Source organism: Mustela putorius, unplaced genomic scaffold, assembly GCF_011764305.1.
Source record: "Mustela putorius furo isolate JIRA1106 unplaced genomic scaffold, ASM1176430v1.1 tig00000095_pilon_pilon_pilon, whole genome shotgun sequence".
Taxonomy (NCBI): Eukaryota; Metazoa; Chordata; class Mammalia; order Carnivora; family Mustelidae; genus Mustela; species Mustela putorius.
In genome coordinates, this window is record NW_025421280.1 from 25,784,663 (window position 1) to 25,811,741 (window position 27,079).

Here is a 27,079-nt window from a genome sequence, read left to right on the forward strand (position 1 = left end):
TCCCTGTGTCCTGGGATCAAGCCCCACATAGGGCTCCCAGCTCAGCCAGGAGTCTGCTTCTCCCTCTTCCTCTGCCTCTCCCCCTGCTTGTGCTCTCTCTGTCTCTCTGTCTCTCAAATGAATAAATAAAATCTTAAAAAAAAAAAAAAAAAGAGTAGAGAAGAAACGGGCAACCTCACTAGCCCGGCTACAGTCCTGAGGCGATGCCACTTACTGTGACAGTGACCTAGCCCCGCCGGAGACCCGGAATTGGAGGCCACAAAGGCGCATACCACGCTTTCCAAAACTGGGTGTTCCAAGAATTTTTTGCCAATAGCGTGGTAAGACCCTTTGATGATTTCAGGAAAAGAGCACAAGGTTAGCATACACCACTTGGATATCAGTCTGATAACTGGGATATCAGTCTGATAACTGGGTTTCTGAACACAGGTCTAGCTTCATTTTAATCTGATGTCTTCAAGAACCCCTGGGCCTCCAGCACATGCGCTCTCTCTCTCTCTCTCTCTCTCTCTCTCTCTGAAGATTTTACATGGCTACGCTGCTTGAAGATGAAGCACTGGAGTAAATAAGCTTCTGCCTCAGAGAGTGTCTTCTCTCTCTCTGAAACTGTTAATTAAGAAGCTCAGAGCCCCGGGTTCCCACCAAGATTGATTAGCCCAGACTGAAATCCAGGGGTGATGGTATGTCTGTGAGATACTTCCAAAGACAGCCAGGCAAGAATATGGAGATGAGAGTTTTCACGGGAGTCCCTGAGAGGCTCCTGCCTTCTGCTTCCACATAGGCTTTCAGCACTGCCTAGATCCTGAACCTACCAAGGAAAAAGGCAGAGCAATTCCTGTTGTCATAAGGTAGGCAGGTGCTCACATTCTGATCATGGGCAGCAAGAACAAATGAACACGTAACACAGTGGTCTCAGTCAAAGACCTCAACAGGGGCGCCTGGATGGCTCAGCGGTTAAGCGTCTGCCTCCGGCTCAGGTCATGATCCTGGGGTCCTGGGATCGAGCTCCACAATAGGCTCACTGCTCAGCGGGAAGCCTGCTTCTCCCTCCCCCACTCCCCCTGCTTGTGTTCCTTCTCTTGCTGTCTCTCTATCAAATAAATAAATAAAATCTTTTTAAAAAAAAGAATAGAGCAGGGAAGGACAAAAAGCAGAAAGACTGGGAATGGGAGGTGAAGGGAACTATTTAGGGAGCTGATCAGGGAAGGCTGCTCTGAGGTGACCTTTCAGCTGAGACAGGAATACCAAAAAGAACCCAGCTGTTGCTAGAGAAAGAGCGTTTTTAGAAATCAGAACCAGCATGTGCAAAGGCCCTGGGGATGTGAAAGAGGGTAGTGTATTCAAGAAGACAAAGGAGGCCCAAACACAGTAACCAAACCAGAGAGTGAGGGTACAAGCTGAAGTTGGAGAGATTTAGACATTTTGCTCCAAAAAATGCAAACTTAAGCCGACTTGAAAGCCAAGTTGGGAAGGCAGCTGAGCTGGGGCGCCAGCATTCCAAGCCATGTGTGGCGGCCGGGCTGTAGTCAGGAATGCTGACAAAGTGGCAAAGTCACTTCTTCCTTAGGTACCAATGATCATAGACTCGGAGCTGGCCAGAAACGTAGAATTATTCTAGCCCAACCCCCTCACTTTACAAATGAAGGAACAGAGGCTCAAAGAGGGTAAAGGTCTTCCTGATAAAACGGAGAAGATGTTTGCAGTTTATTATCACAGATTGAGGGTTCAATTTCCACTACTGTAAAAAGAGCTGCGGCTGGCCAGCCTAGAGCAGAGTGAACAAGGTAGGGGAGAGGTGCCAGAGGAGGTTGACAAAAGTCCCAACATGTATCACACACAGCGGCTAGCCTAGGAAACACAGTGCACTCATACCTTCCTGTGGGAGGAAAAACACACAAATCTCATGGCAGCCAGCAGTTTTGATCAAATGAAAACACGTGGCTGGTCAAAAACTGGAAGGCAGGGGCGCCTGGGTGGCTCAGTGGGTTAAAGCCTCTGCCTTCAGCTCAGGTCATAATCCCAGGGTCCTGGGATCGAGCCCCACATCGGGCTCTCTGCTCTGCAGGGAGCCTGCTTTCTCCTCTCTCTCTCTGCCTGCCTCTCTGCCTACTTGTGATCTCTGTCAAATAAATAAATAAAATCTTAAAAAAAAAAAAAAAAAAACAAATAACTGGAAAACAGAGGCATCTGGATGGCTCAGATGGTTAAGCGTCTGCCTTTGGCTCAGGTCATGATTCCAGGATCCTGGGATCGAGCCCCACTTCTGGCTCCCTGCTCACCGGGGAATCTGCATCTCCCTCTCGCTCTGCCTCTCCCCCTGCTTGTGCTCCCTCTGCCTCCTTCTCTCTCTGTGTCAAATGAATAAATAGAATCTTTAAAAATAAAAAAACTGGAAAGCACTCAAATGTCCCTCAACAAGTGTGTGGATAGATAAACAGGAGTTGATACAGGCAACAGAATATCACTCAGCAATAAAAAGAAACACATTATGAATCCCTGCGGGAACACGAACACGGAGTAAACTCCCAACCACGTTGAGCAAAGTAACAAGGTACAAAAGAGAACATGCTGTAGGATTCTGTTTAAATGAAGGTCTGGATCAGGCAATGGAGAGTTCTCTGGGACCAGAAGCTGAGGTTGACTATAAAGGGACATTAAAGGAACATCTAGAAGGGATGAAGATTTTTTATACCTTGACTGTTGTGGTGGTCATGTGTACATACGTTTGTTAAAACACTTAAAATGAAAAAGAAAAGACACTTAAAATGAGTGGGCCCTTTTTAATGTATATAAATTATATCTCAATAAAGTTGATTTTAAAAAATACATTGTTAGGGGCACCTGGGTGGCCCAATTGGTTAAGCATCTGTCTTCGGCTCAGGTCATGATCTCAGGGTCCTTGGATAGAGCCCCACATGGGACTCCCTGCTCAGTGGGGAGCCTGCTTCTCCCTCTCCCTTGCCCCCCCCTACTCATGCCAGCTCTCTCTCTTTCAAATAAATAAATAAATTCTTTTTGAAAAAATTTTCCCTGGCCTCCACTATTGCGTGTGTATATATACTGGGCCTGTGAAGCGCTCGGATCGGGAGACAGCAGCTCTTTGCAAACAAAGACGTCCCCGGAGAGGAAGACAGTTTCTGTACGTGGACTTTGGTCTACAGTCAATATGGAGACAGGGTGTGGCAGTTCCTCTGATCACTATGTAATGCTGCACAGATGGGGTATGAACACATACTGCTCGAAACATCTAGGCTGTGGTCTAGTGTTTTTAAGTTTTAGAAAAATTCATCAAGCAAACGAGACGCGTGTCCATACCCCATCAGCAACCGGCATCTTCTTTCTCGTTGGTAAGGACATCACTGTCATGTTACATCACCCCCCGCACCCCTTCTCAGATCTGGAGGGAGGGAACAAAGATGTCAAAGAGAGCATACTTCCTGCACCATCGGAAGGGGACAGCAGCAATTTGGGAGACCTAAATAAGTCATCCTGCTCACTCCATTTTTCTTTCCTCCTCCAGGAGTTTCTGAGATTGCCCTGCCGCACGGAAGTGGCATTACGGTTTTCATAAAGCCTGGGACCTCACCCCTGGGACCCCCGCCACTGAAGCCCTGTTACATCAGTAGTTCTAAAAAACATAAAACCTCATTGACCATCAAATCTGGAGAAAAAGAGGTCTTTTTCTTCACCTGCCATGACCCAGAGAAGCACTTTGTCATTGAGATCCAGAAGAATATTGGTAAGTACACACTCACCAATGTTTGGCCTCCCTGCCACTGTTTTGGGGACGGGGGAAATGCCTCTAATGCTGAAACTCACACTTTTTAGCTGTAATGTGGCTGCTGGTGGTTCTCAGCCCTTTACACAGGTTACATTGTTGAAGCTCCAAAATAGCTCTAGGAGAAACTCACAAAGACCTTGACTTGCCTAAGATAGCATAGCTATTAAGTAGAAGCAGGGCAAGAACCCAAGTGCTCTGCAGAGCATTGTGCCACACTGTTTCTTGACAGAGCTATAGATCTTCCTTCAGGTCTGGAATGCTCCAGCAGATGTGCTAAGTTTAAAGTGTTTGAACTAAAGCTTGAAAGCTAATTTAATTCAGATTTAAACTAATTAAATTCTAAGCTAAAATTTTGCTGACAAGGAGCAGAAAGCAAGGGAGCGGGAAGGCAAAGAAATTGGAGGGACCCCTGGGTGGCCCATCGATGGAGTTCGAGACTCTTGATCTTGGGATTGTAGGGTCGAGTCCCACATTGGGTATAGAGGTTACTGTAAAAATCTTAAAAGAAAGAAAGGAAAGAAGGGAGGAAGGAAGGGAAAGAAATTGGATAGCTGGGTACATAAGGCTGCGGAGGTGGGTCCAAGAGGCACAGTGGGGAAAACAGCAGCTTTGAGGCTAAGGGAGCTGGGTCTGGCTTCAAGCTTCAGGCTTCTGATCATGTGAGCTCATCACGTGGCTTTAAATGAGTCACTTAACTGTTTTGTGATTCGGTGTTTTCTTCTATAAAATAAGAGTCAATGTACCAACCAGCAGGGCTCTTTTGAGGGTGAGATAAACTAATGGCCTAAACATGTTTGACACAGAAGGTAAAAACTGCAGCTATGTGGGACTCTTGTTATTCTTCATCATTTGAACTTGGGATGGGAAGGAGATTGACACAAGATATAAGCACCAGGCAGAGAGAATTAAATGTAGAACTTCCTAATTGCTTTAAGGTGGGCATGCCGACTAGTAGCCTAGATGTAGTAGGATCAAGGAGAACATGATTTGGGATCCCATCAAAGCCATACTCAGAAAATTTATTTTGCTTTTCATTGAAAATAAATAAATCAGACAATAGATAAGCAAGAAAAGGGAGTAAAATAAACCTTGGGAAGAAGTTCAGAAAACCGAAAGGAGGGCGTCTAGGTGGCTCCGTCCGTTAAGTGTCTGATCCTAGAGTCCTAGAGTCAGTCAGTTAAGTGTCTGATCCTAGATGCAGCCCCGTGGCAGGCTCCCTGCTCAGTGGGGAGCCTCAAATAAATAAAATCTTTAAAAATAAAGACAGAGAAATTAAAGTACTTACCAGCAGCTTTAAATCTACATCTGGGGACGCCTGGGTGGCTCACCTGGTTGGACGACTGCCTTCGGCTCAGGTCATAATCCTGGAGTCCTGGGATCGAATCCCAGCATCAGGCTCCCAGCTCCACGGGGAGTCTGCATCTCTTTCTGACCTTCTCCTCACTCATGCTCTCTCTCACTGTCTCTCTCTCAAATAAATAAATAAAATCTTTTTAAAAAATTTTTTTACGGGGCGCCTGGGTGGCTCAGTGGGTTAAGCCGCTGCCTTTGGCTCGGGTCATGATCTCAGGGTCCTGGGATCGAGTCCCACATCGGGGTCTCTGCTCGGCGGGGAGCCTGCTTCCCTCTCTCTCTGCCTGCCTCTCCATCTACTTGTGATTTCTCTCTGTCAAATAAATAAATAATTTTTTTTAAAAAAAATTGCTTTAAAAAATAAAATAAAAATTTTTTTTACATTTAAAAAAATTAAAAAAAAAAACTGCATCTGATAGGGGTGCCTGGGTGGCTCAGTGGTTAAAGCCTCTGCCTTCAGCTCAGGTCATGATCTCAGGGTCCTGCGATAGAACCCCACATTGGGCTCTCTGCTCAGTAGGGAGCCTGCTTCCCCCTCTCTCTCTGCCTGCCCCTCTGCCTATTTGTGATCTCTCTCTCTCTCTGTCAAATAAATAAAGCCTTTAAAAAAAACAAAAACAACTGCATCTGATAACTCAAGCTAAGGCACTGTTCTCTATAAAGACTAATTAAATAGACAAATCTCTGACTATTCCCCCGGAAAAAAAAGAAAGAGAACATACAGATACACAGCATTGAAAGGATAAATGTTGACTGAATGACATTTACAGAGACGATCTCTAAAATAGGCTATGCAAAACATTATGAAAATAAGTGTGAAAATATGAATAAAAGGACTAATTTGGGGGACAAATGCAATGAGCCAGATTGACTCCGATGAAGTTAGGAGATCTAAATAAATAAATAACCAAGGAGAAGTTTGGAAACCGTGTCCAAGATGGAAAAAAGCAGGGTTTGGGTCAGTTAGACATGGTTTCATAGAGAATCCTATAAAGTTTTAAGGAGAAGATAAGTTCTTATATTTAAACCATTCCAGAGGAGGGCTGGCAAATCTTTTCTGAGAAAGGCTGGATAGTAAATCTCAGATTGTCTCCAAACCAACCGCTTGAGCTCTGCTGTGACAGGAGGAAATAACCACAAATAGGGAAACATGGACAGTGATGTCCCACATGTTTATGCTTGGTGGCCAGGATTGGGCTGGGCTGGTCCCATGAACTGTGATTTGGTGACCCCTGTTCTAGAGCACAGAAAGAAGTGAATTTTCATAGTTGATGTAATAAGATTCTTACAAACCTAATATCAAAATGTACCAGGGCGCTAAAACGAAGCAAAACACAAAACCCTCACTGTCTAAAGAGGGTTAAGAGATCCCATGAGAGCCCAGCAGGAGCCAATCCATGTGGCCCTGGGCACATTGGAGGTGTGGCTGGAAACCCCTAAGAAGAGTGGCTTTTTTTTTTCCCCCGAGATTTTATTTATTCATTTGAGAGAGAGAGAGCATGAGCAGGGGGGAGGGGCAGAGGGAGAAGCAGACTCCCTGCTGACCTGGGAGCCGGGACGTGAGACTCAATCTCAGGACCCAGGGATCACAACCTGAGCTGAAGGCAGATGCTTAACCGACTGAGCCATCCAGGTGCCCCAGAGATGGCTTGATATAATGGAGTTTCACTGAGCTCCTGAAAATAGTTCCTGTCTTTACCTCTACACAGAATTTAGCTTTAGCTACCTTCGTTGCCTTTTCATCTCACCCCGTTTCATAGGTAAGGCAGCACGATGTGTTGGCAAAAACTCGGGTGGACCAAACACAAGCCTGGGCTTTCGTCCTGGAATTGCGTGCGCTGCAAACAGGCTTGTCACCCAGACTCCAGGACCGCCTTGCAAAACTGAGAGTTCAGGAGGTCCTAGCCAGCTCTGAAATTCTCCTGTGATCCCACTTTGCATTGGTGGTCCTTTCAGACACCCCACTGGAGCGGCACTAGGGGTGGGGAGAGTTCCTGTTCCAGAGGCCAGAAGCCACTGCGCCTTTAGGATGCCCTGCACCAGACACAGCAAAGTCTCCCTTTTCTGAGTGGCTTCTATCACTTCTTCTACGGGCTCATTTTCTCCTTAAGAGTAATGTTTCTTGCTTCGTTTCAAAAGGCTGAGGAAACAAGATACATCAAAGGATGTCATTAGCTGTTTGCCTATTAAAAAAAAAAAAAAAATTCAACGGCACTGGTCGTAAAACAGCAGCATGACAGCCCCGAGGCAGAATGATAACTGTGCCTCCGGGTTCCAGCCGTGAAAGGGGTTGTAAGTTCCGAGTACTCGGTATATTGATGGAAAAACCAGTCTTAAAAGGCTGAGCTCAGCACTGTGCCTTCACAACTATGAGACTGTGACTAACTCAGACCCAGGGGAACGTGGGTATCCCAGAGTCCAGGTTCCATTGCAAAGGGCCCCCATCTGGCTTACTAAGTCTGGAAAACACAGTCGTTAGGAGATATCTTGCGTCTGGTTCTCTGGAAGCAGAGCCTGATGCAGGGATTCTTCAGTCATCTGTCCAGAGGGTGCCCTTGGAGCGAGGAAGCCGTGAGAACATAGAGCCAAGGGAGGAAGCAAATGAAGTGTGATTTTAGCTGAAGTGTAGCCACAGGCTGATGTGGGCATTGCCAGGCTATGTCCCTTAAAACAAGGACGTCAGGGTTTTTCACCCCTACCTTGGGGAATAGTGATTGGCTGTGGGCTGCTACCTACCCTGGGAGGGGAGGAGATGCAGTTGGTCCCTTCAGTTGGGTCTCTGGCCCAAGGGGGTTTCCCGCAGCCCCCCAGCTTCCCCTCCAGCACCCATATGGCCAGGAGATCGTGCCTTTGCCTGGTAAGGGAGGCGAGGGCAGGCAGCGTCTGCTCCAGGGGTCAGGAGAGGTCCTGTTGGTGACCAAACTTGCTTTTGTGACTGTGTTTCAGACTGCATGTCAGGCCCCTGTCCGTTTGGGGATGTCCAGCTTCAGCCCTCAATATCGACGCTGCCCACCCTCAACAGAACCTTCATCTGGGACGTCAAAGCTCACAAGAGCATTGGTCTAGAGCTGCAGTTCTCCATCCCTCGCCTGAGGCAGATTGGGCCCGGGGAGAGCTGTCCAGACGGAGTCACTCACTCCATCAGTGGCCGCATTGATGCCACCACAGTCAAGATCGGGACCTTCTGCAGCAACGGCACGGTGTCCCGCATCAAAATGCAAGAAGGGGTGAAAATGGCCTTACACTTGCCCTGGTTCCACAACCGGAACTTCTCCGGCTTCAGCATCGCAAACCGGTCTTCTATAAAACGTAAGCGCGCCCTCCATCTCTGCCGCCCCCCACTCCACAATCCCCCCGCCCGTCAGTTTGGCGCAGGCTGAAACCTACAAACCCCACCCCCTGTTCTAGGTCTGGAGCAGATGTCCGCACTATTGTATGATTCCCCCTGAATTCCTCCAAGGAAGATCCCACTCTTCTGGAGGTGGTGCAGATCCCCTGGTGTGAACCCAGCCTTCTCCATTAAGCAAACTACGTGGCCACTCTCTTTCCTTGGTCTTTTGTGCCCCTGAGGTTTGTTTTCAAACAGGAAGTGGGATGGATCTACAGACCTCCTCCCTTGATTACCTCATTGCTGATTCCTTTGTCCCATCTTCGAGCCCTTTCACATTTCCCGTAATTGTATCCTTGGTGTGCTGGAGCCAGTTCATACCCGTTCATGACAGCTGGTGGTTGAACATTCAGGAATTTTGTGAGCTGATGCTAAACAGAGCCCATTCATAGAAATAAAACGGTATAAACTTACAGTGAGGATAACTTCATTTAGATGCTCAAAACTCATCACCTCCTAATTATTTTGCTGCATTTGACTGTTACCCATACCCTTGAGATTATTGATATCGATCATACCTCTGTGGCCAAAATGCCATACAGACGGGCAAACTACTGCCTGTCTGCTCCAAACTCCACATTCATATCCTGTTGGTGGCTTGAAATCAGCCCTGGTGGGAGTATTCACAGCAAGGAAATGGGCAGACACTACAAATTAGGGCTTTGATTTTTCCTCCTGCTGGGTCGGTCCTTCAACATTTAGTCACCCACCCCAGACGTAATAAGACCACACTCAGAGTTCAGTCGATGAGGGTCGCTCTCACAGCTTCCTTACCCTACTGCCTTTCCGGCAGGGTTAGGGTCTGGGACAGGGTCTAATCGCCTCCTGTTCTCGTTTGGGTCCGACTCCTGACAGGACTGTGCATCATAGAATCTGTGTTTGAGGGTGAAGGCTCGGCAACGCTGATGTCTGCCAACTACCCAGATGGCTTCCCCGAGGACGAGCTCATGACTTGGCAGTTTGTCATCCCCGCGCACCTGCGGGCGAGCGTCTCCTTCCTCCACTTCAACGTCTCCAACTGCGAGAAGAAGGAGGAGCGGGTCGAGTACTACATCCCGGGCTCCACCACCAACCCTGAGGTGTTCAGGCTGGAGGACAAGCAGCCCGGGAACATGGCCGGGAACTTCAACCTCTCTCTGCAGGGCTGTGACCAAGATGCCCAAAACCCAGGGGTCCTCCGGCTGCAGTTTCAAGTTTTGGTCCAACATCCACAAAATGAAAGCAGTAAGTGAGCCCCAATTTCCTTTCCCCGCTCCTCCTCCAGCTCCTTCTTTCGTTCCTGGGTAGTCTACGTGGCGTGAGGTCCCTTTCCTATTTTTCTTCCGTGGCTTTGGGCACATTTGGACTCTGGACTTCAGAAGAGTTTCAGGAAGTGTGTTGCCAGGCAGTGAAACAGGCTCATGGGTGAATGCCCGGCATGGTCTCCATTTCAACACAGTAAGAAGCAAATGGGAAATTGCAGGCTATTTTTTTAAACAAAGGGGTTGGAAGGTTACTTTTACTTTCTTTTTTTTTTTTTTTTTTTTGGAGAGAGAGAGCATGAGCTGTGGGGAGATGGTCAGGAGGAATGAGAAAATCTTAACCAGGTACCACACCCAGCACAGAGCTTGATGTGGGGCTCCATCTCGTGACCTGAGTGAAAGAACTGGACATTTAACTGACTGAGCCCCCCAGGCATTCCCAGAAGGTTACTTTCTAGATCACCTGTCTTGACCCTCCGTGTGAATCAGAATGGCACCAGGACCGTCGGCTGGTGGACCCTGTTTAATTGGCCAAGTGTCCCGTACCATGCACACACACTCCATGCCGAGCCTTGACCTAAGCACACCACTTAGTCTCAGCTAAGCCTTAGTACAACCTTATACAGGAGGCAGGAATTATCCCCAATTACATGAAAAAACAGGAGGTTCAGAGACCGTTTAGAACTAGCCCGACGTTACGCAGCTTGTCAGGAACTGAGCAAACCTCAGAACCCAGAGCCCGTGCTCTGGGTCACTCTGAACCCCGGCTGTGTTGATGAGAACGAGGTTGCTCATCCCTTTACACACATCACACATTTACTGAGATGCCGTGAACCCAGAAAAGGTGCATCAGGGCCAGGACTAGGACAAAGTGCCCGGCATGCAACACAGAAGGAGGCACCCCTTCTGAGACGGAGGTGCTCCCCCTCAGGGTGCTGTACGTACAAAGTCAACCCCTGAGGGCGAGTGCTTCCTTGAACTTGGCTCCATGGGGGGCAGTGTAGATATTGAAACCAAAGGTCCGAGAGGAGTTCAGAGTGGCTGTTCCTGGGGCCTATCAGCTGGAGTCTATGAAGGACCAAGGGTATGACTGGTTGTCTTGAGCCCGTGACATGGTCTCAGGAGTTCTGTCCCAAAGGACTGATTCTCAGCCTGTTTTGATCAGTATTTACCTCCGGGAAGTAGACGGAGCCAGGCAGAAATGGTTAAGTGGCAACATGACGTTTATTTCAGTAGAGCTGATAAACATCTGGAAAGCCACCGTGTGGGACCCACCCCAGGGGCTGGCCCTTGGATGCTGCTTGGGGAATACCCTCTGGGTTTTTCTGGAAGCTGCAGCCCCAGCATGACCTAAGATGCCTTTTGATTTACAATAACCGTATAGATGGCATCACTGAGTGCGTGTGTGTCGGCCAACACATTTTTGTGATTCCACTGTCACAACTGCATCATCGCAATGTTGAAAACAGCCATGTAAACATCTGGAGATGGTGTGGGTTTGAGTTTAGGAGACCAAGGGATTTGATTGTCTTTTGTTTATGCCGATTTATTGCATTGCCTGGAACAAGAGCTCAGTTGGTTTCCGCAACTCATCAAATTGTTAAACCGACTTTAGCCAAACCACAACCCAGAAGAGGTTTGCAGGAGGTCCTGGAAACTCCCAGGACTTCAAGGCCGGAAGCGCACGGCAGGTTGGCAGGAATTCCAGGAGGACACTCATGGCAGAGCCTGGCACGTTCCAGCATACTGGAGTGGCCCAGATGGTTGGTGCCCCTCATTGCCACCGTCAGGGGCTCTATGTGTTGTTTCTGCTCTTTCTTGGCCTTGAAATGAGAAAGAGGAAGGTTTGGGGTGGGGAGATGCTTCAGGAGATTGAGTGCCTTGGTTAGGAGCCTCTGCCTTTCCTTCCTGTGAGAGTGTGGAGGGAGGCAAACCTCCTGCGGCTGGTCCGCCAATGGAGGCCTCCCTCCTGCTGCCCAGGCCAGGGTTTCTTGCCCCTTGATTGTCCCCCTTTGTCCCCAGCAGAAGAAACAACCGTCCAAGCCAAAGCCACGACTCCAAGTGCGCTTGTGGGGGCGGGGTTTGCATTCATCACACACCATGATGTCGATCTGTCTGCACATCTGGGTCCCCCTGAATTCCTCCCAATCAGGAATTTGTTTTATTCCTCCGTCTTCCCACACCCACCACGGTTTCTGGCACATTCCAGGCCCTTTGTAAGTCTTTATCCTAATCTGAGGCAACCCAAAGTGGCCCAAGAACCGGAGGCACCATCCAATGGCACAGCCCATCGGAAGGGGCAGGTGGATATGCCTCGGTGGGGGCATCCAGGAGAGTGGCTGTCCCAGGAATCCCAGGAAGCCAGATGAGGGGAAGAGTGTGAGAAAGAAAAGCAGGAGACCTTCTCAAGCCTAGAGACTGGCTGTCAACAGCAGCCACGCAAAGCCAAAGCCTCAGCAAGAGCAGCGGCAGCCATCAGAGCCCCAGCCGGCGCCCAGGACCCTCATCCTACCCTCCACAGCAGGACTTGACCACAGTGGGCCCACATTGCCAAAAAAAAAAAAAAAAAAGATATAAAAATATAAACGATCTCTAAAGGTAGGAAGCTGAGATATTACCTTGAACCTAATTGTCTGCTCCCCAAATCCCTGCTGTCAACCCTCTCGCTACTTTGTTGTGTTTTTTTTTTATTTTTGTTTTTTGTTTTTTAAGATTTTGTCTATTTTTTGAGAGAGAGAGAGCATGAGCAAGGGGGAGCAGGGAGCCTGATGCAGGGCTCCATCCCAGGACCCCTGGATCATGACCTGAGCTAAAGGCAGACACTTAACTGACTGAGCCACCCTCCTTTGCTCAAGATTATCGGATAGGCAGGCGCCTGGGCTCCCTGCTCAGCGGGAAGCCTGCTTCTCCCTCTCCCACTCCCCCTCCTTATGTTCCCTCTCTTCCTGTGTCTCTATCAAGTAAATAAATAAAATCTTTTTTAAAAAATAAAATAATAAGGGGCACCTGGGTGGCTCAGTGGGTTAAGCCTCTGCCTTCGGCTCAGGTCATGATCCCAGGGTCCTGGGATCGAGCCCCACATCGGGCTTTCTGCTCTGCAGGTAGCCTGCTTCCTCCTCTCTCTCTGCCTGCCTCTCTGCCTACTTGTGATCTCTGTCAGATAAATAAAGAAAAAATCTTAAAAAAATAAATAAATAAAATAAAATAATAATATTTTAAAAAATATATCAGATAGGCTCAAACTAGACCCAGAGTAGACTAGGAGAAGCCCTCCAGGGGTGTCTTTCCATGGCTTGACCACAGACATGCTATGAGGAATGCGGGCTGCCCTGGGCCTGCTGTGACCATGTTTGTGAGCACTGACCACTTAGGCTGCCCAAAGCACACAGCTCAGATTGGTTCAAGAGCTCGACTCACGTTCATCTCTACCGAACAAATCTTGTTTTTCAGTGTTCCATTTTGCACTCTCTTCTTTATTTTTTAATTTTTTTTTTTTTTTAAAGATTTTATTTATTTATTTGAGAGAGAGACAGTGAGAGAGAACATGAACGAGGAGAAGGTCAGAGGGAGAAGCAGACTTCCCATGGAGCTGGGAGTCCGATGTGGGACTCGATCCTGGGACTCCAGGATCATGACCCGAGCCAAATGCAGTCGTCCAACCAACTGAGCCACCCAGGCGCCCTATTTTTTAATTTTTTTGATAGTACAATACAGCTGACCCTTGAACAACGTGGGTTTGAACTGCATGGGTCCACTTATACACAGATTTTTTTTTTCCAATAAATACAATATGATACTGTAAAAGGATTTTCTCCTTAAGATTTTCTTTTCTTTCTTTCTTTCTTTCTTTCTTTCTTTCTTTCTTTCTTTCTTTCTTTCTTTTTTAAGATTGTATGTATTGGACAGAGAGCAAACGTGAGCAGGGAAAGGAACAGAGGGAGAGAGAGAAGCGGGCTTCCTACTAAGCAGAGAGCCCAGCCTGGGGCCTGATCCCAGGACCCCAAGATCATGACCCAAGCCAAAGGCAGACACCCAATCAACTGAGCCACCCAGACGCCCCTCCTTATGATTTTCTTAATAACAATTTCTTTTCTCTAGCTGACTTTATTATAAGAATACAGTACCTTATACATATGACGTACAAAATACATGTTAATTGTTATGTTAACTACCCTAACTAGTAGTTAAGTTTGGGGGGGGAGTCAAAAGTTACATGGACACTTTCAGCTGTGGGAGGGAGTCAGCGCCCCTCACCCCATTGTTCAAGGGTCATACCTGGTATTTGTGCCGCATCACTTCCTGGAAATACACAAAATAATTTTGTCCCTCTTGGAGCCTCATCCTCATAGTGACGGTAGAGAAACCACGTCTCTATTGTCTCCTGCAGTCTGTTCCTCTCTTTATATTGTTTCTGCAAGGTCCAATGGCCCTGGGGATACCGGTCCCACCAGCGAATAGTAACCTGCCCAACCATATGGTTCCCGTTAGCCAGGGCAGACTGCTAGCCTGCTGCCTTATGCATTCCCCTCCAGGTTTTCAAAGGTGTGGTCACTTCTTCTGAAAATACCAGACGGACGAGTATCTTTAGAACCCATGGGCTTCTGGGTTATTGTGACTCAACTAAGGTAGATGAACAGGAGTTTCCAGCTTATTACACCATAGGTTTCCATTAACCAGTCTGAGTAAATGCTGGTTGGGGAAGCAGCCATATGGCTTCTTCCTATAGACCCCCAGAAGCTACCCAGAGCCGTTAATGAAATGTTGACTTCATTCTGTTTTTGTCTTTTTGGGTAACTCAAGCTCTGTGAGTCTGACATTTGTCCTGGCAGAGTCGACCCATACGGTGGCCTCTTATTCCCATGGAGCCCATTTTGATTTTAAAATAAGGAATCTCGGGGATGCCTGGGTGGCTCCGTCAGTTAAACATCCATCCGGCTCTTGATTTCAGCTCAGGTCATGATATCAGGGTCGTGAGATCCAGCCCCGTGTCAGGCTCGGCACTTAAGATTCTCTCTCTCCCTCTGCTCCTCCCTACCCCCTTCACGCATGCGCACGCACACACACACACACACACACACACACACTCTTTCTATTAAATAAATAAATAAATAAATAAATAAAAATAAATAAAGTAAGTAAGTGAGAAATTTCTATCTACAGACACCACAAAAGTCATTAGAGGCCTTTTCAAAACTTCAGTCCATAAGCTAATCCCATCAAGGGTTTCCAGTGTCAATAAGGATCAAATAGTGAAAGACTGTCCTTTTATGGGGGCAGAGGGGGCGGGTCTTTTCAAATCTCCAGCCCAGGTATTTATTACAGGAAGGAACCGTGTGCCATGTTGTAGAGACAATATGGGATTCTCCTGCCGCAGGAAAGGATCCCATTAGGTTCCTAGCCTTGAGCAAATGCTTGGAGTCTCTCTGAGGTCTCTTTCAGCTGTAATTGGTGACCTTCGCACCTCTCCTGCTCCTCCTGCTGAGTGTCGGATAAGGCCACTTGTCAGAGCACACAGGCGACACTGAGTAAAATCTGTCTTATCTTTCCATGGATTTAGGAATGTGGATGGTGACATTTCCCTTTAAACCACCCCACCTGTGACAGGTGAGGGACACAAACTTCCCTTCTGCCCAGACCCCAGCAGCCACCTCTGAGCACATGCCTCAGGCAGCGTGAGAATTTACTGTGTCTACCCTGAGAGCCAACCAGAACTGTGGAAAAGAAGCCATATCAAGTGATTAACAAAGGGGTGGTATCTGCAGAACTGGAAAGCTGGACCCCTGCAATGGGTGAGCACAGAAGCCAGGGTCCTCCAGACACGCCCCCACGGAGCAAGGCCTGTCTTGCCCCAGAATCAGGATCATTTTCCTCAATAAACTCCACTCTCTGTTTTGGCTCAAGGGCGGGGTGTCTCATCACTCTCCCTTGATCATTCTACAGTGACTTTCAAAGGAAATAGGAACTGTAAAACCACAGGACCATTCCATGTGCACTAGAATGGCTAAAATGAGAAAGGCTGGCCACACCAAGTGTTGGCAAGAACGTGGGGCACTGGAACCCAGACACACGGTCAGCAGATGGGCACCAAGGTACAACCATGTGAGAGAACGATCTGGCAGAAATTTTCCTCCTAGGTAATTACCCTAGAGAAATGAAACCAGAAGTCTATTCAAAAATCCATAGAAGAATATGTATACAGCAGTTTTATTCGTCATTGGAAACAACCTAAATCTCCATCAATCTAGGAACAAACAAGTGTGGTAAATTCATTCTGTGGAACTCCACTCCATGACAAGGAAAAAACGACTGATATCATTTTTCTGAGGGAAAGAAAGCAGCTGAGTACATTTTCCTGAGGGGGAATAAGCCACACAGGAGGGAGCACATACCATATGATTCTGTTCATAGGAAGTTCCAGAACAGGTGAACTCTGCAGTGATAGAAATCAGAAAGTGATGGCCTTCATGGGACATGATTGGAAGTCAAGCGGAATTGACCACAAAGGGGCACAAAGGAACTTGCTGGAATAATTGGAATGTTCTAGATCTTTCTCTGGGTGATAGATACGATAGATAAAGAAAGTTGACAAAACTCATCCCACTGAGCAATTAAGGTCTGTGCATTTTATTATATGTAAGTTACATGACCAAAAAAAGTCAAGGAAAGCTACAGCCAGTGGTTAGGGGGTTTTGGAGTCGGAATGCTACTAGCGAGCTGTGTGACTTGGGAGAAGTTACATTAGCTTTCTAAGCTTCGGATTTGTAGTTTATAAAAATCGACATGATTAAGGCAGTATTGCCTTACACAAATCTAAATTTTGAACTTCCCAAAGGAAAGGTCCTTTTGTGGTTGCAGATCATCACTAGAGTACAGTGGGGGATGGTAAAAACAGGTCAATATTTGAAGAACTGTCCTTGAACTACAGCAAGTCTGACAAATGTGATGCATTTCTTTTTTTTTTTTAAGATTTTATTTATTTATTTAACACACAGAGAGAGAGATCACAAGCAGGCAGAGAGACAGGCGGTGGGGAGGGCAGGGAAGCAGGCTCCCTGCCAAGCAGATAGCCCTATGCTGGACTTGATCCCAGGACCCTGGGATCATGACCTGAGCCAAAGGCAGAGGCTTAACCCACTGAGCCACCCAGGTGCCCCCAATGTGGTGCATTTCTAACACACATCGAGGGACAGCTTTGCTCTCATCTTGGGACCAGATAGATGGCTGTTGATACATTTTTTTCAGAGGGGACATCATTCATATAGGAGTTTCAAGAAGCCAGGCCCAGGGTTCCCATGGTTTCTTGTCTCTTCTGCCCAGCCACCGGCTAGAGAAGAGGAAACTGGGGTCCACAGAGGTCAGAAAGAGCTCAGGCTTTGTAATCTTAGTCCCACCATCTCCTGGTGTTTGTTTCCCTGTCTGTCAAATAGGGGTGAGGAAGCCTACTACTCTAGATTGTATATTTATTCCCAAATCATCACCCCCTCTTTTGGGGGGCGGGGAATTAAATTTGCTGCCCCACTGGCTACAGGCTTGGCCACGTGAGTTTGCTTCTACCAATGAAATATGAGCAGAAGTAAGTGTGCCCCTTCCAAGCGGAAGCTTCACCACCCATCCTGTGGTTCACCTTTCAAACTCTGTCAGGAGACTGACATGTCACAGAGCCTTCTCCTTCAGCCCAGATCTCAGAATTAAAAAGACACAGGATGCCCGGGTGGCTCAGTCAGTTAAGCATCTGCCTTAGGTTCCCATCCTGATCCCAGGATCCTGGGAACAAGTCTCATGTCAGGCTCCCTGCTCAGTGGGGATCCTGCTTCTCCCTCTGCCCCTCCCCCCACTCATGCGCACTCTTGCAAATAAATAAAATCTTTAAAAAAAAAAAAAAGGAGGAGAAGAAGAAGAACTAAAAAGACAAGACCTGGTGCCACAGCCAGCTCACAATGGATATGTAAGGTGAATAAAGAATGAATCTTGGTTATTCTAAACCTTCAGATTTGGGAACCATTTGTTACTGCAGCATAACAGCTGAAGCTTACTGACACACGCCCTCTCAAGCAGGTCATGAGGATTAACAAAGTAACACATCAAGGGGTCTCGACCATGTGCAAGATACACAGGTTATGGAGATCCCTGAAATTCACTTTCTGATGGGAAAAACAGACAGCTAATTGGAAAATGAGGGCTTCCCATTAAAGACAGATTTGCTTCCTTCTTAAACCGCACTGTCATGGCATTTAAAACATTTCTAAAAGCATAAATTCCAAGGGAAATGATACCTAGAAAGGAAACAATATTCTAACGTTTCCCAGCATGGGACATAGAGGGGTAACTGATTCAGCAGACCCAAAAGTGCAAAGTGTAATCCCATAGTGGGACACATCAAGAAGAAACTTTCCAAGGCAGGAATTGGCAACACACCACCTTCAGAACGAGAGCAAAAAGTGGGAGAAGCCACTCCAGCCCCAGATCCACCAAGCAGCCCAGGAACACTCCTCCTAGTTTCTTCCCTGGAATAGGGAAGTTTTTGAACCAAAGATCCCAGTTGCACTAAGGTAAAGGTGCTGAACACAGGCAGCTTGAATAAGGTTAATGGGCCGGACTCTCCAGGCTCCATTCTGCTTCCTTCGTGGGAAGCCCTGAGTGAGTTTCCTCGATTTGGTGGATGGCGGGCTCTTCTCAGGGGTAATCCAACCAACCCAAGAGAAGAGGTTGAACACATAGATGCTACGGGTTCCTCAGGAAGCAGTCTGGTCAGATCACCCTCCAGAGAAGCTCGGTCAGCAAGCAAGAGGTATTCCAAATCGTGTGTGGCGCCCCACGCTTGGCTTCTTTCCTGGGGTAACCACAGTTACGGATTTGTTGCATTTCTCTCCAGATCTTGTTTCTCTTCATTTCCATACATAAGTATATACACGTAGAAATAGCGCTTACTTTTGATGCCGAGATTGTATAATCGGGTGGTGTCATAGTCAACATTTGTTCTACACTTGCTGTTTTAGTCAACACTGTATCTTGGAAGTTCTTAGATTGGTATATTTATATCTCCCTCTTTCTTTTTTTTTTTTTTAAGATTTTATATATTTATTTGAGAGAGAGAGAGAGCGCTTGCTCATGCACGTGCGCATAAGCAGGAAGTAGCGGCGATGGAGAGGGAGAAGGAGAAGCAGGCTCCCCATTGAGCAGGGAGCCTGACGTGAGGCTCCATCCCAGGGATCATGACCTGAACGAAACACAGATGCTTAACCGACTAAGCCACCGAGGCGCCCCTAGATCTCCCTTTTTCTTTCTAAATGCTAGGTAACATTCCGTCCATGAATGTTCCACAGAGTATTTAATCCTTCCCATATTATGTGGTGTCTGGTTTTCCACAGTTCCAGAGCTGCAGTGCAAACATGAGCTTGTCTTCCCCGGTCATACTGCTGGGGTCCCAAGGATGCAACCTTTGAATGTCACCCTCTACACTGTGTTTTTGTTTTTTAAAGATTTTATTTATTTATTTGACAGAGAAATCACAAGTAGGCAGAGATGCAGGCAGAGAGAGAGGAGGAAGCAGGCTCCCCATTGAACAGAGAACCCTGTTGCGGGGCTTGATCCCAGGACCCCGAGACCATGCCCTGAGCTGAAGGCAGAGGCTTAACCTGCTGAGTCACCCAGGCGTCCCGCTACACTGTGTTTTAATTTGCTTTTCTGCAATGACAAGTGATACTGCACTTGATACTAAGAATGCTTTATATTTTGAATTTGTGAACATTTCAGTTTCCCCTGTTTTGTGAACTGCTCAATCCATCTGTGTGACAAATATATTTTTTTCCCTAATGTGTCCCTTGTCCTTCAAGATTTCAGTACCTATTGTTAGACAGGTACTTAAGTTTTTCTTCTTTTAGGGTTTGACCTCCACATTTATAAGGATATTCTCTTTGCTTTGAAATACCAGTCTAACTTTATTCTTTTACTAATGGGAGAGAGAGTTTAGCCGAGCCAGGAGCGGTTTGTCTTTTTCTCACTTATTTGAAGTACAGCATTTATTAGAGACTAAATTATAATATCGATGGATATAATACCTGTGAATAATAATACTATCTTGGAAGAAATATAATATCTATGAATCTTCTATTCCCATGCTAATGCTATACTGTTGCTAATTACTATTCATAACAGGAGACTGTTGCAATAAACAGTCGTAAATCTCACTTGTTAACTATCACACAGCCACTAAATTACTGGATATTTTCAAAGACTCGTGACTATGAAAACTGTATGGAAAAATAAGCAAACCTGTGTAAAGTAATAAGGTAAAAGCTGAGTATAAAATTATACATACTATTAAGCAGTTGAAAATCATGCATATGAACAAGGACTAAAATGAATTTGAAGAAGTAAAAATGGTTAAATATGGGTGATAGAAATTCAATCGGTTATTTTTCCTTTTAAATTTCTTCTAGAGTTCTTGTATGTTCTTTTTTTTTTTTTAAGATTTTATTATTTAAGAGAGAAAGAGAATAAGCACATAGTAAGGGGAGGGGAGAGGGAGAAGCAGACTCCCCACTGAGCATGGAGCCCGACGTGGGACTTGATCCCAGGACTCAGGGATCAGGACCTGAGCCAGAGGCAGACGCTTCACTGACCGAGCCACCCAGACGTCCACTTGTATATTCTCTTAATTAAAAAACGTGGGGCACCTGGGTGGCCCAGTGGGTTAAACCTCTGCCTTCGACTCAGGTCATGATCTCAGGGTCCTGGGATCGAGTCCCGCGTCCGGCTCTCTGCTCGCCGGAGAGTCTGCTTCCTCCTCTCTTTCTCTCTCTGCCTGCCTCTCTGCCTGCTTGTGATGTCTCTCTGTCAAATAAATAAATAAAATCTTAAAAAAAAAAAAAAAGTGTTTCCAACGCTCCCCAGCCATGAGAGGTTTTGTGCTAATTTTTGCCCCTTCATGGAGTGGCTGCTGATCCATGCCTCAGGTTTCTTTTCTCTTCGTGGTTTCAGATAAAATCTACCTGGTGGACCTGAGTAATGAGCAAGCCCTGTCGCTCACCATCGAGCCGCGGCCCGTTAAGCTTAGCCGCAAGTTTGTCCCCGGCTGCTTCGTGTGTCTGGAGTCCCGCACCTGCACCACCAACCTCACCCTGACGTCCGGCTCCAAACACAAGATCTCCTTCCTCTGTGATAACCTGACTCGCCTGTGGATGAACGGGGAGAAAACCATAAGTACGTCCCCCTGGGAGAACATGATTCCCCTACCCGGGGCTGGGGCAACTTTCCCTGCTCCCCCATCTTCTTAGTGGGGTCCACTGGGTAGGCTGTAGATAGTACAATCAGAGATGCCCCCCACCCACCGCGGTGCAGAGTGAGTAAAGGGTAGGCAGCAGATGGTGAGGTGGAGACGTGCCCTTCTGGAACCAGAGGCTCAGTGGGAATGGGCATCCTTCAGAAGTGCATTGCACTCCCAAGTTCATGGTTGTGTCCTCTGCCCCGCCTTCCAGCATCTCTCCTGAGATGCCTTCCTCCGGTGTACGCAACCATCCTCCACTCCCACCCCAACCCCGCCTCCACACTCATTGTGCACTTGTCTCCTCCTGCCTGAGACTGAGATTCTTGAGGTCAAACATTGTGGCTTGTTCTGGTTTTTTGTTTGTTTGTTTGTTTGTTTGTTTGTTTTTTGGTCCCTTGAGCCCCTGGCAGTGCTGAACATGTATTAGTCACGTACTAAACGTTTGATGAATGAAGGCCAGTAAAACCGCTAATCTTCTTCCCGCTGGGCTGCCGTGACCTCCAACATGGATGGCCTTAAGAGTTTCTACAGATGCAACAGCTGAGGCCAAAAGACACGAGGCAGGCTGCCCACTAGGAAGTGGCAGAGCTGGGCTGCGAGCTGATACCTCCCCCAACCCCACCCCTGCTCTGACCGCTGCACAAAGCTACCTCCCCACAGTCAGGGATGCTGGGAAGCAGGGCGGAGGGAAAAAACCTGGGCCCAGCCCATACTTAGCATCTGAGACTCAGCCTCAGAAGAGAGGCTGACACATTCTTTTCAACCCTCAGTAATCCCCAGAAGTTGGTCTGCCAATTCAGGCAGAGTAAGAACCTGAGAGGGTGAGAGAGGCAGCTAGAAAAGGAGTATCAGGGAGCCCCGAGTGGGGGACAGGGCAGGAGAAGAGAGACCAAAGGGAAAAGAAAGAAAGCCTGGGGCCGTCTCTACAGCTGGGGAGGTCACACGGCCGGTCCCCTCCCTGCCTGCTACCATGAGCCCGTCTTTTCCAGGCTGCATGGACCCCCGGTACTGCCACAGGAGGTCCCAATCCCTCCAGGTGCCTGGGGACATCCTCCAGCTGCCTGTTCAGCTGCACGACTTCTCCTGGAAGCTGCTGGTCCCCAAGAATAGGCTGAGCCTCGCACTGGTACCCGCCCAGAAACTTCAACAGCACACGCAGGAGAAGGTCTGCAACACGAGCTTTGGCTACCTGGTGGCCAGCGCTGTCCCCGGCCAGGACCTTTACTTTGGCTCCTTCTGCCCCGGAGGTGCCATCAAGCAGATCCAGGTGAAGCAGAACATCTCAGTGACCCTCCGCACCTTTGCCCCTAACGTTCAACGAGAGGCCGCTAGGCAGGGTCTGACCGTGTCCTTCATACCGTACTTCAAAGGTAAGGCGGTCTCCCTCTCTCGCCACATTTGCCTGACCATTTCTTGGTTGCGCATCCCTCTCCTTTTGCTTCTGGGATCGTCCACCATTAAGTTGTCAGCTTGAGGAATTGGGAGAGCTGGGTGGGCTGGATCTCTCACCAGAAATCTGGAAGGTAGTGTGACCTCAGCTGGACTCCACCATTCACCTAGTGTGGAAAATCCCGGGAGTTAGAAATAAGGCTCTGACCGTGGGGGGTGACCGTTGGCAGACAGCAGAACAAATAATCAAATTCAAGCCTTTTTTGGAAGCAGGCAGGGGCTTAGAGGAGAGCTAAGCAAATATTCCTGACTCCTGGATGTTTAAGATGGGAGCATCTTAAACAGGCATTTTTGTGAGTCAGCTTCTACAATTCAGAATGTGACGTGGAGTGCACAGAGGAAGACAGGCTGGGGAGAGATGGGTCTCCAGAGCACCAGGGTCCTGTTCACAGCACAGGGCACAGCCCCTCCCGCAAGGCTAGTGTTTGATCTTCAGGGTGCTGGGCAGTGAGTGGGGTTTAAGTCCCTTGCAACAGTGAGCTCTCCATGGTTGGTTTCCAAAGTCACAGTTGCCATTACAAGTGGCTCAAAGTCAGAGACCATTTAAAAATTGACCAAGACTGGGGCGCCTGGGTGGCTCAGTAGTTAAGCATCTGCCTTTGGCTCAGGTTATGATCCCAAGGTCCTGGGATTGAGCCCCGCATCGGGCTCTCCGCTCAGCAGGGAGCCTTCTGTCTGTCTGTCTGTCTCTCTCTCTCTCTCTCTCTGCCTGCCTCTCTGCCTACCTGTGATCTCTGTCTGTCAAATAAATAAATAAAATAAAATAAAAATTGACTAAGACTGAGGTGCCTGGGTGGCTTCAGTAGTTAAGCATCTGCCTTTGGCTCAGGTCATGATTCCAGCATCCTGGGATCGAGCCCCGAATCAAGGTCCCAGCTCAGTGGGAAGCCTGCTTCTCCCTCTCCCACTCCCCCTGCTTGTGTTCCCTCTCTTGCTGCGTCTCTCTCTCTCTGTCAAATAAGTAAATAAATTCTTTAAAAAAAAAAAAAATTGACCAAGACTTTTATCTGAGGGTTACTTCATACTTTGTTCCCAGAGACCTGAGTGGGGAGGGAGAAGAATCTTTGGCCATAAGATTAAGGTTAGTCCAGGCTGCCTAATGTCCCCACAGCTCCCTGAGAAACCCCTTCTGGGGAGACTTAGAGAATGAGATATACCCTCCTCAGTGCGGAATGTTAGAGTTTTATCTCACCTGAAGGTCAGCTGACATGTCTGTCGGAGGCTTTCAGCTTTGCATTCTACCATTCTTCCCAGAACCGGAAGTGGCTTGATCCCGGACACAGAAATCGCTCTGTACCGGTCCCACCGTGGAACAGAGCATAGGGTGACTCTAAGCGTGGAGGGTGTTTCTGAAAGGAAGCTTTTAGCGATAACCTGCAGTTTGGCCAACTAGCCTGGGATTTTGTTGTTGTTTGGTTGGTTGGTTTTGTTCAAAAGACGTGAGCACCTCACCCGAGACTGTAATCTTTGGGCTGACCAATAGTCACGGTCTATGTGTGGCAATTTATATTTAAATTAATAGCAAAATTTAAAAATTCAGCTCCTCAGTCACATCGAGCACATTTTGGGTCTTCCACAAACACACGTGATGGTGATTACGTGCTTGGATGGACAGTGCAGATACAGGCACCCAGGAGATATTGTGGGTTGGGTTCCAGACCTCAATAGAGCAAGAAAAATGAGTTTTTTGGTTTCCCAGTGCCTATAAAAGTTCTATTTACACCATATTGTAGTCCAGTAAGTGTGCAATAGCATGGTCTAAAAAAGCAACGCACATGCCTTAATTTTAAAATTCTTTATTGCCAGGTTGCATGGCTCACTCACTTGGTAGAGTGTGCAACTCTTGATCTCAGGGTTGTAAGGTCAAGCCCCACATTGGATGTAGAGATTACTTAAAAATAAAGTCTTTTAAAGAAAGAAAAAATACCTTCCTTACTAAAAAATGCTAACCATCATCTGAACTTTCAGCAAGTTCTAATCACCAATCACAGATCACCATAACAAATAAAATAATGAAAAAGTTTGAAATGTCACAAGAATCACCACAATGGACATAGAGACACAAAGTGGCAAATGCTATTGGAAAGATAGTGCCATAGACTTGCTCAACATAGGGTTGCCACAAATCTCCAATTTGGTGGGGGACAAGGCAGAGTCTGCAAAGTCTAATAAAATGGGGTGAGCCAATGAAGGAACTTTTCAGTCATTGCAGAAAACTCTAGAAAAAGTCTAGACAGGTTAACATCAATTTTGATTCAGTGAAACATCTTGTATGGATTCTCTCCCCTTTCCTGCAGAGGAAGGTATTTTCACAGTGACTCCAGACACAAAAGGCAAGGTCTACCTGAGGAGCCCTAACTGGGACCGGGGACTGCCATCCCTCACATCCGTGTCTTGGAACATCAGTGTGCCCAGCAACCAGGTGGCCTGCCTGACCTTCCTCAAGGAGAGGACCGGCGTTGTCTGCCAGACGGGACGTGCGTTCATGATCATCCAGGAGCAGCGGAGCAAAGCAGAGGAGATCTTCAGCCTGGAGGATGAGGTGCTCCCCAAGCCAAGCTTCCACCACCACAGCTTCTGGGTCAACATCTCCAACTGCAGCCCTGTGAGTGGCAAGCAGCTGGACCTGTTCTTCTGGGTGTCACTTACCCCAAGGACTATGGGTAAGGGTCTGCAAGGTCTTGTGGGAGGGTGGTGGTGGACAGCAAATTGGCAGCTGAAGAGTAGGGGGCAAGCCTGCGAGGCAAGTCAGAAAACACGACTGAGTGCCCATGTATCAGTCAGCGTTTGCATTGGTCATGCCGTATAACAAACCACCCAGAACTCAGGGCCTTAAAGATAGTCATTTCTTATCGCTCACACTTTGGCTGGGTGATGCTGGTGAGCTGGGCTTATCCAGGTTCACTCACTCCTGCACCTGTGGGCAGCTGTGGATGGCCAGAGGACTCTGCTGATCTTGGCCATGCACTCTCATATATACGGGCATAGCCACAATCTGCTGGAATAACCAGGTTCCTTGGCTTTCCTCCCCATGATCCCTGTCACACCAGCCTGGGCCTTGTTCTCATGGTAGAGGCAGAGAAATCCAAGAGATTCTGGAGGAAGCACACAAGGTCTCTTGATGTTTGGGTTAGGAACTCCCACCATCCCTTCTACAGAATTCTTTGGGCCTGCCAAAGAATCCAAGGGATGGACAGATAGACTCCCCTTTTGGTGGGAGGAGCTGCAGAGTCACATAGTACAGGACATGGTCCAGGGAGAAATGGGGAGAACTAGGGCAATTTTATCATCCGTCACTGTCATTTACTATTAATCTCTCTCTGGCGTGGGGGAAGGCTCTTCACTCTGTTCACCTTATGCATCTTAGAGGGTAGATGGTAAAAACTACCTCAGAGAAGAATCATTAGGAATTGAAGTGTTGGGGATTCAAATGTGGGGACCTGAGAAGTGTGACGCAGAACTTGGCACTGGCATTATGTTTTTTAAGATTTTATTTATTTATTTATTTGAGAGATAGTATGTGTGTGCGTGTGGATGTGTGTGTGTGTGTGTGTGTGCATAAGCAGGATGAAGGGCAGAGGGAGATAGAGAGAATCTTAAGCAGACTCTGTGCTAAGAGTACAGAGCCCAATACAGGACTTGGTCTCACAACCCCATGATCATGACCTGAGCCAAAATCAAGAGTCAGACACTCGAGTACCTGGGCTACCCAGGCACCCCTTGGCATTGGCATTTTTTACTGAGTCCAGGGAAACATGGGAATCCACAAGATGCCCTTGGTGGCAGGCCTTTTGCTCAGAGTCGCAGGATCTGCCCACGAGTCTCCAGTGAGGAAATGCCTGTGTGGCACAGCAATTGTGGTGGGGCCACATTTGCCTTTATTCCAAGGTAGTCACAGAGCATCCCAGAGTGTGGGAACCAGAAGGGACCATGAAGGTCGCTTCTCCTGGCCCATTCCCTTCCTGGCGGTCAGAGAAGCTGTGTGTCCGCCCAAGGCCACACACCTGTTAGCATCAAGAGAACTGATGTAAACCAGAAGCCATGAGTGAGAAGCTCTCCCAAACTCTCAGGATAGGCCCTGGGTTTTCTGACTCTCTTACATCCATTTTCTGTCATTTAGTTCTACTCTTTTTTTTTTCTTCTTTTCTTTCTTTCTTTTTTTTTTTTTTAGTTTTATTTCTTTATTTAAGCAATCTCTACACCCGATGTGAGGCTCAAACCACAAGCCCAAGATCAACAGTCGCATGCTCCATGGACTGAGCCAAATAGGTGCCCCATTTATTTCTATTTTGCTTTCTCTCTTTTTTGCTTTCTTGTTAAACAAGCAAGAACTTCTAAATCCCTGTTTGGCACAGGGCTCCCTGTCTGATTTATTTCCTCTGTCCTTTGTACAACCGTAGGAAAAGGACAGCACAGATAGAACAACCCTGTCCTTAGCACCCTCACTTCTGACTTTAGCTTCCCTGCTTTCCCCTACAGTCCTCTGCCCTGCTTTCCCATCTAGGCTGTGGCGCCTGGGTGGACACACCCCTGGGTAGTCCCCGAGTAGCCTTTGAAAGGGAGCCATTAGGGCTCCCAGTTTGTTTTCGTTCTCTCTCACC

At 47.5% G+C, this 27,079-nt stretch overlaps 1 protein-coding gene across 1 annotated transcript in view; it reads left to right on the forward strand.

The window, feature by feature from the left end:
* Positions 1 to 27,079, forward strand: part of CDCP1 (CUB domain containing protein 1) — a 58,979-nt gene that overhangs the window by 26,602 nt on the left and 5,298 nt on the right. Inside the window, exons 2-7 of the mRNA XM_045080926.1 lie at positions 3,521 to 3,739; positions 8,081 to 8,443; positions 9,378 to 9,746; positions 20,744 to 20,965; positions 22,019 to 22,399; positions 24,776 to 25,141. Coding sequence (XP_044936861.1) covers positions 3,521 to 3,739; positions 8,081 to 8,443; positions 9,378 to 9,746; positions 20,744 to 20,965; positions 22,019 to 22,399; positions 24,776 to 25,141 — 1,920 coding nt within the window. The remainder of the gene's footprint in view (positions 1 to 3,520; positions 3,740 to 8,080; positions 8,444 to 9,377; positions 9,747 to 20,743; positions 20,966 to 22,018; positions 22,400 to 24,775; positions 25,142 to 27,079) is intronic.